The sequence below is a fragment of the Dermacentor andersoni genome, chromosome 1, assembly GCF_023375885.2.
Source record: "Dermacentor andersoni chromosome 1, qqDerAnde1_hic_scaffold, whole genome shotgun sequence".
In the NCBI taxonomy this organism is placed as follows: Eukaryota; Metazoa; Arthropoda; class Arachnida; order Ixodida; family Ixodidae; genus Dermacentor; species Dermacentor andersoni.
Genome location: NC_092814.1, coordinates 175,131,648 through 175,145,765, shown reverse-complemented (window position 1 = coordinate 175,145,765; position 14,118 = coordinate 175,131,648). Strand labels below are relative to the sequence as shown.

General features: G+C 45.7%; 1 protein-coding gene across 4 annotated transcripts in view; it reads right to left on the bottom strand.

Annotated features, from left to right (window-relative positions):
* LOC126547179 (cell division cycle and apoptosis regulator protein 1-like) overlaps positions 1 to 14,118 on the bottom strand; it is a 261,069-nt gene that overhangs the window by 115,455 nt on the left and 131,496 nt on the right. For all 4 annotated transcript variants that reach the window (XM_050195056.3, XM_055062798.2, XM_055062796.2 and 1 more), the window contains one exon: positions 12,362 to 12,623. In XM_050195056.3, the coding sequence (XP_050051013.1) occupies positions 12,362 to 12,623 (262 nt within the window). The remainder of the gene's footprint in view (positions 1 to 12,361; positions 12,624 to 14,118) is intronic.

Sequence of the window (14,118 nt, the reverse complement as noted above, 5' to 3'; positions counted from 1 at the left end):
TGAATTACGAGTCAGAAGATGACAGCAAACCACATTCAAGCTCTGAGTGTGGGGGGCGCTTGACCTTCAAACATCCCCTGATGTTGCTTTGCCCACATGGTGCTCGCATCTCCTGTACTCCGGCTTGCCCGCGTAGCTGGGTGCCGGCAGCGGTCAGTGTAGTTACAGATTAGTACAAGAGATGGTGTGAGTGTTGCGCTGCTAACGCCACCTAATGGTAGGGTTACTTGGGTGTAAAATGGAGTACATCAAGACCTCGTTACTATGAACACTACATTACCCACTTTTCAGATTAACAAACTTTTCTGAAACCTCCTGCTGGCTTCTTACAGTTTCAGTGTAGGCAAGGGAACATGAGTTCAGGATTGCCCCTCAGCCTCTAGAGTCTGTGAAGAAGTAAGTTTACCTAGGTCAATTACTCACAGGGAACCCTGATGCCGAGAAGGAAATTCATAGATGAATAAAAATGGGTTGGATCGCATACGGCTGACATTGTCACCTCCTGACTGGAAGCTTACCATTATCATTGAAAATGAAGGTGTACAATCAGTGCATTTTACCAGTGCTGACATATGGGGCAGAGACTTGGAGACTGACAAAGAAGCTTGAGAACAAGTTAAGGACCGCGCAAAGAGCGATGGAACGAAGATTGCTAGGCATAACGTTAACAGACAGAAAGAGAGTGGTTTGGATCAGAGAGCAAACGGATATAGACGATATTCTAATTGACATCAAGAGAAAGAAATGGTGCTGGGCAGGTCATGTAATGCGCAGGTTAGATAACCGTTGGACCATTAGGGTGACAGAATGGGTACCAAGAGACGGGAAGCGCAGTAGGGGACGACAGAAGACTAGGTAGTGCAACAAAATTAGGAAATTTGCGGGTGCTAGTTGGAATTGGCTGGCACAGGTCAGGGGTAATTGGAGGTCGCGGGGAGAGGCCTTCGTCCTGCAGTGGACATAAAATAGGCTGCTGCTGCTGCTGATGATCCAAGGAACTGAAACTGATGTATACGGTTTCGATGTAATATTTGGTAGTGTTATGTATCTGTGTTTTTGCATTTATTTCTTGACATGAAGCAAAGTGTGAGTGAGAAACATGTCAGTGAAGTCATGTATACAGCTATATATATGTATGTATATGTTATGTGTGCATATCTTATGCTGCCTCCCTGCAGAAACAAGGATTGTAGACACGTCAAGCTGTTGAAGGATAGCTTTTTTTCTACAGTCCCTCCATCTGTAAATGGACAGGATGGCAAATAAACAATTTCATTTTATTATTCATTTTCCGTATCGTGTTACCAAACCCTCCAAAGAGAGAGAGAGAGAGAGAACATGGCAGAGAATTTTTAAAATCTATTACGTAGGGACGACACATGCTCTGTCCAGACAAGTGTTGCCTAGCAACAGAGGTGAGCTCTTCCTTCCTTCCTACTCTTCCTTCGTTCGCCCTTCTTTCTTTCGCGCTTTTTTCTGCGGCACTAGGAGAAATGCAACCTCAATACTCGTGGTAATGCTACACGGTCGCACTTCGCACTTTCCAGATGGTGTTGTTTACCCATGCTTGCACTCTGAAATGGTTCAGGTGTCCACCTCGACAGTTGCCGTGTAGGTGGCAAGGAATGTGAAAAACAAACCAACAACAAGAAACATAGCACTTTGGAGGCGTCATGGAGCTTCCTTTTTGTCAGTAGCTTTCTCAGTGTCAGTGTCTGTTTTGCATGGGTCACTTTTATTAAACGGTGCTTAGGTCATGTGTGGCAGAGGAGTCTATGGAAAATAGCAACAGCGAGGGCCAAGTGCCAAGAGTGATGTTTTCATGGATTGTTCAAATGATGACAACTTATGAAAGGGCGGGTTGATGCCAGACTGGTTAATTTTGGGGGTTTTACTATAACGACCTTCCAGAATAACAAACAATTTACCACGGTCCACTGAAGTTCATTATATAGAGATTTCACTGTACCCTGTTTCTCTTTGGCTTGAGGGCGGCGAGCTGCATGGACGTTTCACACGCTCGCCCTCTGTTTAAGGGACTGTCCTGCAAAAGGCTTAGGACCAAAACCAAACAGTGGAATGAACAAACACGATCGTTCGAACCCACCACTGTTCACGTGACCGTACATGCGAACGATTAGGCATTTGTGCCCAGCATGAGGGCAAACATATTCGCTTGCTATCCAGTCGTGGTGAGCCTGACATCCTTGATTTGTCGCGTGCCTACTGGCATGTTCTATGGGTAGTAATTTGGCTAGCAAGCATTAGTGCATGAAAGGTGCAACAAATGCTCTTTTGATTGTTTGCACTACTGTGTTCTTGTTCCTTTGTCCCAAGAGCATGCTTGAGACCTCCCAACAGCGACAATGTTTTGAGTCAGCCCGGGATATTCATAGCTGTTCACCAGCGAGTTTTGTTTATAGCCTTGAGCGGTCTCCTTCCTCGTGTGTGTTAATCTGCCTATCTTAGTGCATGACCTGAGAGTTATACCGATTCTCTGCAGGATGCATGCTTTGATTGGCCAGGATATGCTGCCACTGACAGTAAAGAAAATTCAGTTCATGCCAAGATGGTTGCCCGGAGCACAACTTGGCACAGCATTACGGAGCAGCGCAAGATAGTTTACAATGGCGCGGGATGTTTTTCTGCTCTTCTTCACTGCAGAGATGATAAAGACTATCTGCAAAAATACAAACAAATATGATTTGATGCATATTCTGGAGCTGCCCAGCTATGCTGAGAGAGATGGGTCCTGGAAGAGGCGACTCCAGATGAACTGGTTAAACTTCCTTAAAAGGACCATCCGGAAGATGCCGAAAAGGTAAAACTGCAAAATGTGTCAAGAGGACCGCAAAGTTGAACCAAAAACAAACGTTTTGTGCAAAAAGTATGGAGTGCCCCTATGCTTCACAAAAACCAGCAAGTGCTTCACTGCACGGCTGAAGTGACGAAGCAGTTACTGGTCTTAGTTTCCTTATTGTATCCGAAGAACAGCAGTGTATTGATAATTTATATTTTCAGAAACTATTCCTGGGTGATTTACCTTTGAAATGTATATTCTGAATTTCCTTTGATATTGTTACAGTGCAAACGAGTGGCGCCAGTCAGAAGAAGAAGATTTGACATGTAGAGGTGGAATCGCTCTCGATGACCATCTTGTTTATGCATTGTTGTCTCTTGTGTAATATGGCAAATACACCTTTATATGTGACTTCTGCAACGTAACAAATTGGTTATGTTGCAGGTCACGTTACTTACAAGTTGATCACCTTCTTGTCCCGAGTAGTTGAAGACCTACTTCGCTCCTGTTCTGCCGAGCACAAGCTTTCCACCGCCTAACACCCGCAGACAAACGGAATGACAGAGTGGCTCAATCGCGTGTCGACAGAAATGCTGTCTATGTACGTTTCTGCAACCACAGTGATTTGGACGGCACATACCCTTCGTGACCTTTGCTTATAATTTGTCCCGTCCTGAGAATGCTACCTTTTCACCCTTTTACCTTCTGTTCGACCGCCACCCTTCTTTGCCTTTTGACACATTGCATCCTTCCTCGACGAGCACTCCCATTGAATATGCTCAAGATGTCTTCGCCCACGCTCACACGGCACGCCAGATTGCCGGCTCCCGGCTCACTGAATCTTAGGCTGCACAGAAGATCCGTTACGACAGCCAACATCGGGCCATTTGATTTCCTCCTGGCTTCGTTGTCCTCCTATGGACGCCACGTCGCCACATCGGCTTGTCTGAAAAGCTGCTGCTGCGCTACACAGGGCCCTACACGCTATTGTGTCAGCTTGGCGATGTGAACGACGAGATCGCTCCGCTGCACTCGTATGTCCCCACGGACATTGTGCTTGCGTACCGGCTGAAACCTTACTTTACGGCGAGTTTACCTCCCTTGTAGTTAGCACCGAGACGGCGCCTTTACAGGCGGGGGTTATGCCAGAAGACGATTTTGATATGCAGAAGTGGAATCGCTCTTGCCGGCTATCTTGTTTGTGCATCGTTATCTCTCATGTAAATATCGTAAATACATCTTTATATGCGACTTCTGCAACGTAACAATACTATGATTTTGTAGATATCATGTTTCTTTATTGTTTTTATTATCAACTGGCCACAAAAATGGCACGTGACAGAACATTTATGTGTTACCTAACAAAATTTTTGCTTTGTAACATGTTTTTGGCAAGAGCATTTCATTATGTACAATTTGTTATGCTGCAATGTGTGCTGGAATTTTAGTGGCAAAAAATTTTTCTCAATCCTATCCTATCTATCCTATCTGAAACCTCAACGATGTATATATTTAGCTGGTATGCATCACCGAGCGCGATGCTCAAAACAGCAGTACAGTAAAACCTCGTTAAACCGTACCCACTTAAACACTAGTTTCGTTTTAAAAGTAGTCAAGTCAAATCCCCGACTCAGCGGCCATTGAACATAATGTGTTTTGTATCCACATAAATCGTACGAGCTTATTGCGTACATATCGGTTAACACGTAGAGCTTTCACTTTTCGTCGTGCAAACACGGAGGTGCGTTGTCTCCATCAGACGGCCCGGCAGAACAACAAGCCTTAGAGATCACAACAAAGGCCTCCAGGCGTCCTGTGCATTTGCGCATGAAGCCACATCAACATCAACATCATTTCAGCGCTGTGCCAGACAGCGTTGTGGCGTGTGCAAGCAAGGAGTCGCGACATGCCAAAGCTCGGATAAAAAAGATGCCGGGAGCTCAGCATAGAAGAAAAATTAGACATTGTTCATGTTATCGAACGAAGAAGTCGGCACTGGCAAGCGGCAGGGATTTACTGCTGACTACGGTGTATGGCATTTGGAATGCGAAGAAGTTGCTCGGCAGTGCTGCTGAAACCGCGAAGAGATGTTGACTAGGAGGTCAGACTTTTCGCCATCGTTGCCTCTATTTTTGCCAAAGTGTCGCCTAGCAACAGTAATGAGGACAACACGGAAAGCGACAGCATGGGTGATTCAGGCCCAACAGTAGCAGAAGCTGTGCGTTACCTCAGCCTCATGAATGCAATCGTCGCGACGAGAACAGCACCCTACAATGAAAAAGGCGCCCCGCGACTTCTGCAACACTACCGCACCTGTGCATGGAGAATATGCAACGCCAATGAGGAATCTGCCATGCGAGTGTTTGCTGAGGAGAGAGCGCTGGCTGAAAAGCTGGCTTGCAGCTTCAGTAAGTTTGAGGCTGCTGTCGTCACTGCTAGGCTGGCGCGGCATCAAACGAAAATAACACTTTTGTCGCACGAAGTGAATAAATACTCCATGTTTTTTCCCCTTTCATTGCACTCTCTCTGAGTTCCGTTTTTGACAGGAAAGGGGGCGATCTCATGTTATTTCGGTTAACCAGTGCTACCGTTTAGTACGTACTTTTTCTGAGCTCCGGCCAACTACACTTTAACGAGGTTTCGTTGTACTAGCTACCATACAATAAAGACAATATAAAGAATGATTTAAGTATACATGTACTGTATTTACTTGCATAATGATCGCACTTCTTGGTCAAAAAAATTTACGCAAATTCAGGGATGCGATCATTACGCGGGTTAAATTTCCCGCGAGAAGAAAAAATTTGTTTTTCATCCTGCGTTTGCTGCGGGATGAAAATAGGTCAACAAATAGGCGGCTGCCGCTGTGTGTAGTGCGGGACACCCCAAAAAAAAAAAATTAAAAAATGGCGGCCGGCGGAGCAAGCCGAACGCGCTGAACGCGATGTTTTTTTCTTCTCGTGAGTACATTATGTGCATTGAAACAGATTATTCCATATCTGTAATGAATAATATCGTTAACATCGGCAAGTTTGCGGCAATAACGTAGCCATGTCCACTTTGAGGGGACAGAAACAGATGGGCGCGCTTAGCTGCCAGTAACATAGAAACACATGGCCAGCATGCTGCGGAAACTGCAGCGTCTGTCTTCACTACTATCCTAATACGGCACGTTTCCGCTAAGGGTGGGCGAATATCTTAGGTGTGTTATAAGCATCGGTGTATGAATAGGGTACACTTCTAACGTATCAGTGTAAACGTGGCTACTGTCGTTGCTGCTCGCGATTTGTTGAGTGCCCACGAGTGCAGATAAGAAGAATCGAAAGGCGCCTTTTTTGTTGTTGACCACAACCATTATAAAGCTTACACATAATAAAGGCAAGTTTGGTTGTACCTCTTTTTTTTCATGGAAGTGCGGAAAATGATGAAAGTAATGAAATGGGGCATCTACTTAAGAATGTTTGGTGCGTGCAGACCGCTTGGTTTGTCTTGAAGAGTCGTTTGCGTAGCATTCGACAGATGGTAAGCGCAATCATTATTAGCTAGACTTGGCACATGACATATCGCTGCGGCAAGTTCAGGGTGCGATCATAGCACAGGAAATTAAAAAAAAAAAAACGCATTTTTCAGGGGTGCGATCATTGTGCGATTGCAATCATTATGCGAGTAAATACGGTATCTACTTCATCATGGAAAGCTAGGAATAAGTAACTACTTGTATACTGAGCCTCCCACTCGTGGATCAACTCAGTTTAGCCACGCTGAGAAGCTTAAAATTACCATGCAAAACTGAAGCATTTAGAAATTCACATTTTTATCGAACTACAGTAGACTCGAGGGGGCCATGAAAATTCGTTCGTCTTATCACAAGCTTGTCTATTCAGAATAATTGGCAACATGACCAGGTGCATCCAAATATCTTACTTCAAAAAGGTAAATGAAGTAGACTTCCAACGGGAGAAAAATGACATAAAAAGCATTTATGTAGGTGAACTTAATAGAAAACTGTCTTCAAGTGGTACTCTTGCTTGGTTTCAGCCAGTCCACGATGGATATTTGTCGCTTCTGTGCAAATCGGCGAGCAGCCACAAATGATGTCATCTCACCTAATGACCTTAAATATCCTTCGGTGCCTTCGTGCTGCTAAAAAAAGTTCTCTAGGGAGTTCAAGCAGGCATCTGCTGCCTCACAGGTCATCAGTGCAGGCTCCGAGCTAGCTAGCGTCCCCTTCATCATCGAAATTATCCTCTAAAGGCACCTTAAGGACCTCTTCAATGAGAGTGTCTATTGTGTTCTCTTCACTTGGCACACCTTCATTGACACTGACATAGGTGCTCATGTCCACAAGAATACCTTTACTGCTCAGCGTAGACAGCAAGCATGCCTCATCCACGATGTCATCGCAATAATCCTGCGTCGAGCTGTCTGGCACGAGGAATCCCGCATGACGGAACGAATTGATGATCATCGCTTCAGTTACTTGGTTCTATGCATTTGTCAACAGGTGTAGAGCAGCCAAGAGATTGACTGTGTATTGTTTGTTCCTCTCTATGCAATTCAACATTCTCTGAAGGAGTGATCTGCGATAGTGCCTCTTCAGGCTGCTTATCACTCCCTGATCCATTGGCTGGAGCTTCACCGTTCTGTTTGTGGGCGAGAACTCCACGCGGATGGCTTCAAGTCCAGTGACGTGACCATGACCAGTACAGTCTACAAGACGCGCCTCCTTTTTCTCAGGAAATGGCAATCCATATACTGCAACCACTGCTCAAAAAGTGACTGTGTCATCCACGATTTAGTGTTAGCAATGTATGTCACGGGGAGCGTTTTACTATTCTTAAAGCAGTGCGGAGACCTCAACTTGCGCATAACTAAAAGCTTCAATTTGTCAGTTCCATACATATTCGCACCAACGAGGACAGTTTTTCTTACCTTACCATGCTTGCCCCCTGTGCAGTTGACACCAGAAACCACAAGTGTTTCTTGAAGAAGCAGCTGACAAAGAAGGGCGGTTCCATCGACATCCTTATTTCACTGGGGTTGTATTCCTGCAAAAGCTTCTTGAGCTTCATTAACCTCAAATTGTTGCAAGTTGCTTCGTCAATGGCAGCGGCCTCACCAACAATAGACCGAAAAACCAGCCCATGCCTATTGTGGAAATGGTCGAGCCATCCATCGCTGCACGAAAATTGGATGTCCATTCGAAGGGCAACTTATTCTGCCTTTGCCTGCAAAACAACGCTGTTGACAGGCAGATTAGCACTCCGAGCTTGTCGTATCCACGTGAGAAGAACATCTTCTAAATCCTTGTGCGCAGCCGTTCACGTCTTCTTTCGTTTCGGCGTAAAGTCAGCATCATTTAAAGCGGCGGTTACCCGCGCCTCATCCTTTACGATACCTGCCAACATACTTTTTGCTATTCCGTACTTGTGTGCTATTTCTGTCTTTGATACCTTGCCGGCTCTCACTTCCAACAATCTTACTGCTTTCTTCGAAAGCGTGACAGACTTGCGCTGAACGCTTGGCCTGTACTCGCGGGCAACTTTCTGTGGCTGTGAAGCCATAGCTACGGAGGCAAAGCATGCACAAGTGAGAGCGCCTCTGACCCGCGTTTTAATCCACGTTAGTTTAGGCTGGGGAAGCGAAAACATAAACACCTTATTAGCAACAGTGAAATAAGAGAGCACACACCATAGAGTGTACAAGTTCGCTTATTTTGTGGCTTTTCCCTTTCGTGTCTGGGCAAACACGAAATGGTCACACGAGGAAGCGGCGTCGATTCAGCCTCTGCTCCGAGCAACTTAAAAGCACTGTCAAACGCTGTCGGACTACTTGGTACAGTAACACATGTGCCGCAGTCATGCGCTCGTAGCTTTCCTTTCATAGCCACAGAAAGTTGTCTGTGAGTATAGTAGACATGCTAGCTTTCGCTGTGAGGCCAGCGAGGCAAAGAAAATGTGCAATTCCCCTAGGGAAGGCAAGGGTACGTGAACGACAGCTGTCGAGGCAGCAGAGAGAAAGGATGGTGTCGGTGGCCAACACCAGTGGCGCGGTTGCGGTGGAGAGCCTGTAGGAACCGTATGATGACGCAAGGTCACATGCTCTTGCTGAGAAACGGTACTGGCCAGGAGAGTTTCTCCGCTTTCTTTTTCTTTACTTTTTTTTTCCTTCTCTTGTTTTCACATTTGCCCACGGGCAATGTGCACTGCAGGCCTCCAGTAGGGTGCCTCGATGAGCACCCTCGGGTGCTGCGCATTGAGGCACCCTAGCCTCCAGGATTGCTAGCGGTGGCGGTCACTCGACATGTTAGTCTTAACCGAAGAGTACCGTAAAAACTCACGCATAATACGAACCCGCATATAGTACGAGGTGAAATTTTGGGGACGCGAATAGGAAAAAAAAAAGTTTTATCCGCGTATAATACGAGTTAGGAAGACTCGAGGCAAACATTTATTTAAATTGCACTCCGCACTTCAATCGCTGTCTTCCTCAGCTGCGCTCTCTTCAGATAGTTCTTTGTCGGGCGTATCTTCCCAGAGGTAATCATCCTGTGTGCCATCGAGCACGTTCGAGATGCCGCACTTCTTGAATGCGCGACGCACAAGGTGCTCTGGTATGCTGGCCCTAGTGCCCACAATCTACTTGCATAACGTGGCTGGCGAAGCCCGCTTCAGCCGCTCGGTCGGCATCACTACAGGCTCACCTGAGCGCATCCAATCTGCGTAACACCGCTTGACCGCGTCCTTGAACGACTTATTCACGCAAACATCTAAAGGCCGCAGCTGAGACGTCATCCTACCCGGGATAACGACGAGTTCAGTGCCAGATTCGCACAACAGCCTCTTCACTAAGTCGGCCAAATGGCAACGAAATGAGTCCAGCACGAGGATGGATGGGAATGACAACAGTGCGCCGGGCCGCCTACACCAGACAGACTTTATCCAGTTGAGCACAAGATTCTCATTCATCCAGCCTTTCTCATGGCATCTCACGACCACATTTTTTGGCAGCTCCTCACCTTTAGGCACTGTCTTGCGCTTGAAGACTACATAGGGCGAGAGCTTGCGTTCGTCTGCCGTGCACGACAACATGACAGTAAGTGGCGTTTTCTCGGTGCCAGACGAGCAGACAAACTTGTTTAGAGCCCTTTTCATGCATGGCGAGGGGTGATGGCATGTCCAGATAAACCAGCGTTTGGTCAGCATTGCCAATTTGCTCTAGCTGGAAGGTCTTGGACTTGCGCAGCACAATAACGTGGCACTGGAAAGCCACAAGCAGCTCTTCGAACGATTCGGGCAGCTTTTGCGAAATCAAAGTTTGGCAGCGTAAGGAAAATCCAGCATGGCACACATAGTGATAAATCCAGTGCTTGCTCGCTTTGAAGGCAGAGCTCGGTCGCCCTTTTTCTCTCGCAAGCTCCTTAGCTTTTGCCTGCATAAGCTCCACGCTCACAGCTAGATGTGCGGCTCGCTGTTGGTGTACGAACTCCGTCAGGGCGAGTTTGATTTCCAGGAATGTCCCACTCTTCGGGCCGCGAAAGCTTCTGCGTGTTCCGCTGCACTCGAAAAGGGCTTCCTTCTGTCGACGCCACCCGCGAATGCTTCCCTCATTCGCATTGTTGCCGATGTCATGTGCAGCTAAAATAACCTTTCTCTTGAAAGCAGCTGAGCACTGTTTTCGTGATCCGGACATCTTGGTCCTTCAATGCGGAATAAAAAAATGCACTTTGCGAAGCGTGGTTTGCACGTGTGCTGCCAAGGTGCACATTCAACAATAAAGAAACGATGCAGTAGTCACGCAGCAATAACGAAAGCAAGCCACAGCCACGCAGTAATAATGAAACCAAAACTTCTAGCCCACATTTCTGACTTAAATTTTTGTTCAGATCCGCATATAGTACGAGGCGAAAATTTGGGATAGTAATAATAGGAAAAAACCTCGTATTATACATGGGTTTTTACGGTACGTGTGAGGCGCATTTTTTTGCATTAAGTCCATGGAAAATTAAACGTTCCCATGTTGTTTGTTATATGTGAAAATTCGGCTTAACTGAGTTAGTCTTAATGAGAGTTTACTGTAATATGGGATGGAATAAACTGCCTGCTGCAGCTGTTGCCTGTGACACCACAGATTCATTTTTAAAAGTGCTTAAAGAAATTATAAAATGTGCGAGGTACGTTGACAGCCCTATCCCACACACACACACACACACACACTTTTTTTTTTCGACCTGTCCTTCCAAGTGATCGCACGCACGTGTTTTATGATACTTCTGCAACTGCTAAGTATTTTTACACACCCCATTTCGCTACGTTGGTCTGAAAGGATATGTTGCGGAAGCATTTGCTACACGTCGTACATGTGTTTTTCTGCTTTTCTATGTCTAAATGTTTGCCAACGTAATGTGAAGAGCAGCTTGCTTAATTTTTTTTTTTTTTTGGCGATACTCTCACATTGTTAGCACTAAATGCTGTGTTTTCGCGAATGACATGCTTTTCACATCTTCAATTCAGTGCTATTTCATTCTGCTCAAATTTTGTGGCTTGTATTCAATGTATTGTATTAGCGTTATTTCTTTTTTCATTTTTATAACCCTTCCTGCTTAAGGTCTCTCACCAGAGGCTGGCAGTACTATTAAAATAAATAAATATAAAAAACAACCATTTTCTCACTCTAATGAAAGGGTTAAGGGAACTCGCCATTATGTAATGCATGATAGACCATCACCTTCTCTATATTTTTCAATGCCAGACAGATACAGCCGATCCAACCATTCACCCCCACCCCTCTCCTATCTTCCTTTCCCACTCTGTCACATAGGCTAGCATTCACGCCTGCTTTCCAGTTGTGGAGGAGAGTACCATCTGGGTGGCGCCTCACGATGGAAGTCAGAGGAAGATTGATAGACGCATGATAACCTGACAGATGCAGGGACGGAGCATCTACCGCTTCTCCACTGAAATGGCAGCGACGCACGCTTAGACGCACACATGGCGTAAGCAGTCATACCATCTGAGTAACGTTGCATCACAGCAACTGACTGAACTAAGGCGCACCAATGGCTCCCATTGGGAAGCAAGCAAGCGATTGTGCTGGCACTGAAAAAATAGAGAAGGCAATGGATAGACCTTCACCTAAAGCACCCTTCTCAACACATGTCTCGAGCTGAAGCGAACTTAGTGAAGCCAACACTGCCTGTGCAGAAATGACTTAGATTGAAATTTGACTACAGCTGGCTACCTAGTGCGCAAGGAAAATTAGGATGCAGGCTCTACTGCAATTGTAATACCCCATAATGGGGCCTTCAACGTAATAACGATAAAAGTGAAAGCTGTGCTGCATGATGCAGGGTTTTTTTTTTGTGTTCATTTTTTGCATTGGGGTTGGGTCAGTCTTTTTGGGATATTTATGACGGCATCCATACAATCGGGAGGATTTATTCAAATTCAGGATACTCCCAGACAAATCGGGAGAGTTAGCAGGTATGTGGTAGGAAAAATTCAGTGGGTCAAATGACCTCCTTTGTCTATTATAATGTCTAGCAATCTACAGTACACTCACCTTGGCACTGAAGGAAAAATCTATGTCTGATGGGTCTAACACAGCCGGAGGCAATGGAGACTCCAAATGGGTTGCACTGAGCAGAGATGGTGGAGAAGGGCAGGTGTCTTTCGGCAGCACTTGGAAACAGCACGGGTAGTTGAGGCCAAAGGGGCGGTGTAGTGGAAAGCACTCTTGCCAGCAGATGTACGCATGAAAGAAGTCTGATGGTATGTACATGTTTGGATAGCGCTTGCGCAAGTCCACCACACCAAGCTCCCGCCTAGAGAAGAGACCACAAGAGAGAACTACTTGGCATACGGACCAGCTAAGCTTCCTAGTTGAACACAATATGCATCACTCAATCAATCATTCAGCAGCTCGGTAGAAAATCTGACTGAAATCCAAGCAAAATGGTTCATGTCCTTCAGATTTTCAGAGATCCCCACAGAGAGCTAAGCATTACTGGGAAGCCACAGGCACGACTTGCAAAAGTAGTACACCACAGACCACTTAAAACAGAAGCCACTTCTAACAATGCATTGTATGGAATGTGTCCCATCAAGCAGAGTCTGGAAATTCATATCATCCCAAAATTCATATCAACAGCGTAATTACTTCCGAAATTCTCATCATCATCATAAGCCTATTTTATGTCCACTGCAGGACGAAGGCCTCTCCCTGCGACCTCCAATTACCCATGTCCTGTGCCAATCGATTCCAACTAGCACCCACGAATTCCCTAATTTCATCGCCCTAACTAGTCTTCTGCCGTCCTCGACTGTGCTTCCCTTCTTTTGGCACCATTTCTGTAACCCTAATGGCCCACTGGTTATGTAACCTACGCATTACATGACCCGCCCAGCTCCATTTTTTTCTTTCAATGTGAATTAGAATATCGGATATACCCGTTTGCTTTCTTATCCAAACCGCTCTCTTTCTGTCTCTTAATGTTATGCCTAGCATCCTTTGTTCCATTGCTCTTTGCGTGGTCCTTAGCTTGTTTTCAAGCTTCTTTGTCAGTCTCCAAGTTTCTGCCCCATATTTCAGCACCGATAAACTGCACTGATTGTACACCTTCCTTTTCAATGATAATGGTAAGCTTCTAGTCAGGAGCTGACAATGTCTGCCGTATGCGATCGAACCCCTTTTTATTCTTTTATGAATTTCATTTTCATGATCAGGGTTCCCTGTGAGTAATTGACCTAGGTAAACATACTCCTTTACAGACTCTAGAGGTAAGTGGCAATCCTGAAGTCTTGTTCCCTTGCCCAGCTATTCATCATTATCTTTGTATTCTGAATATTGACACGTGGACTTATCTTTTACGGGTGAGCGCTTTTCACCGTCTAACGAATGTTATCGCTCTGCGGGGGACGGACCTGCATGTATCGGAAGTTTCTCAAATGGTATCGACGGTTCTGTTGTCACCGAGGCTCGTGTAATCTGATTGCATGTGCGACGCGAATTGTGTAGAACTTTCGTGAAGACACGTGGGCAGCACCGATTACTCTGGAACCTTTGATGACTCGTGTATAAAAGCCGACGTGTTTGACCGGCAGATCACATTTTCGCCAATCACCGACTGTGTTCGCCATGGTCACCATTGTTTAAGTGTAGCCTGTTTTTGAGGGCACAAGTTCGCCCAATAAAACACTAGTTTCGTCATTCCCAGTTTTTCTGCATTTTTTCACCGCCACTACTACGTGACATTAATCTTCAACTCCACTCTTACACTCTCTCTCTTAAGTTCCTCAATCATTTGTTGTAACTCGTCT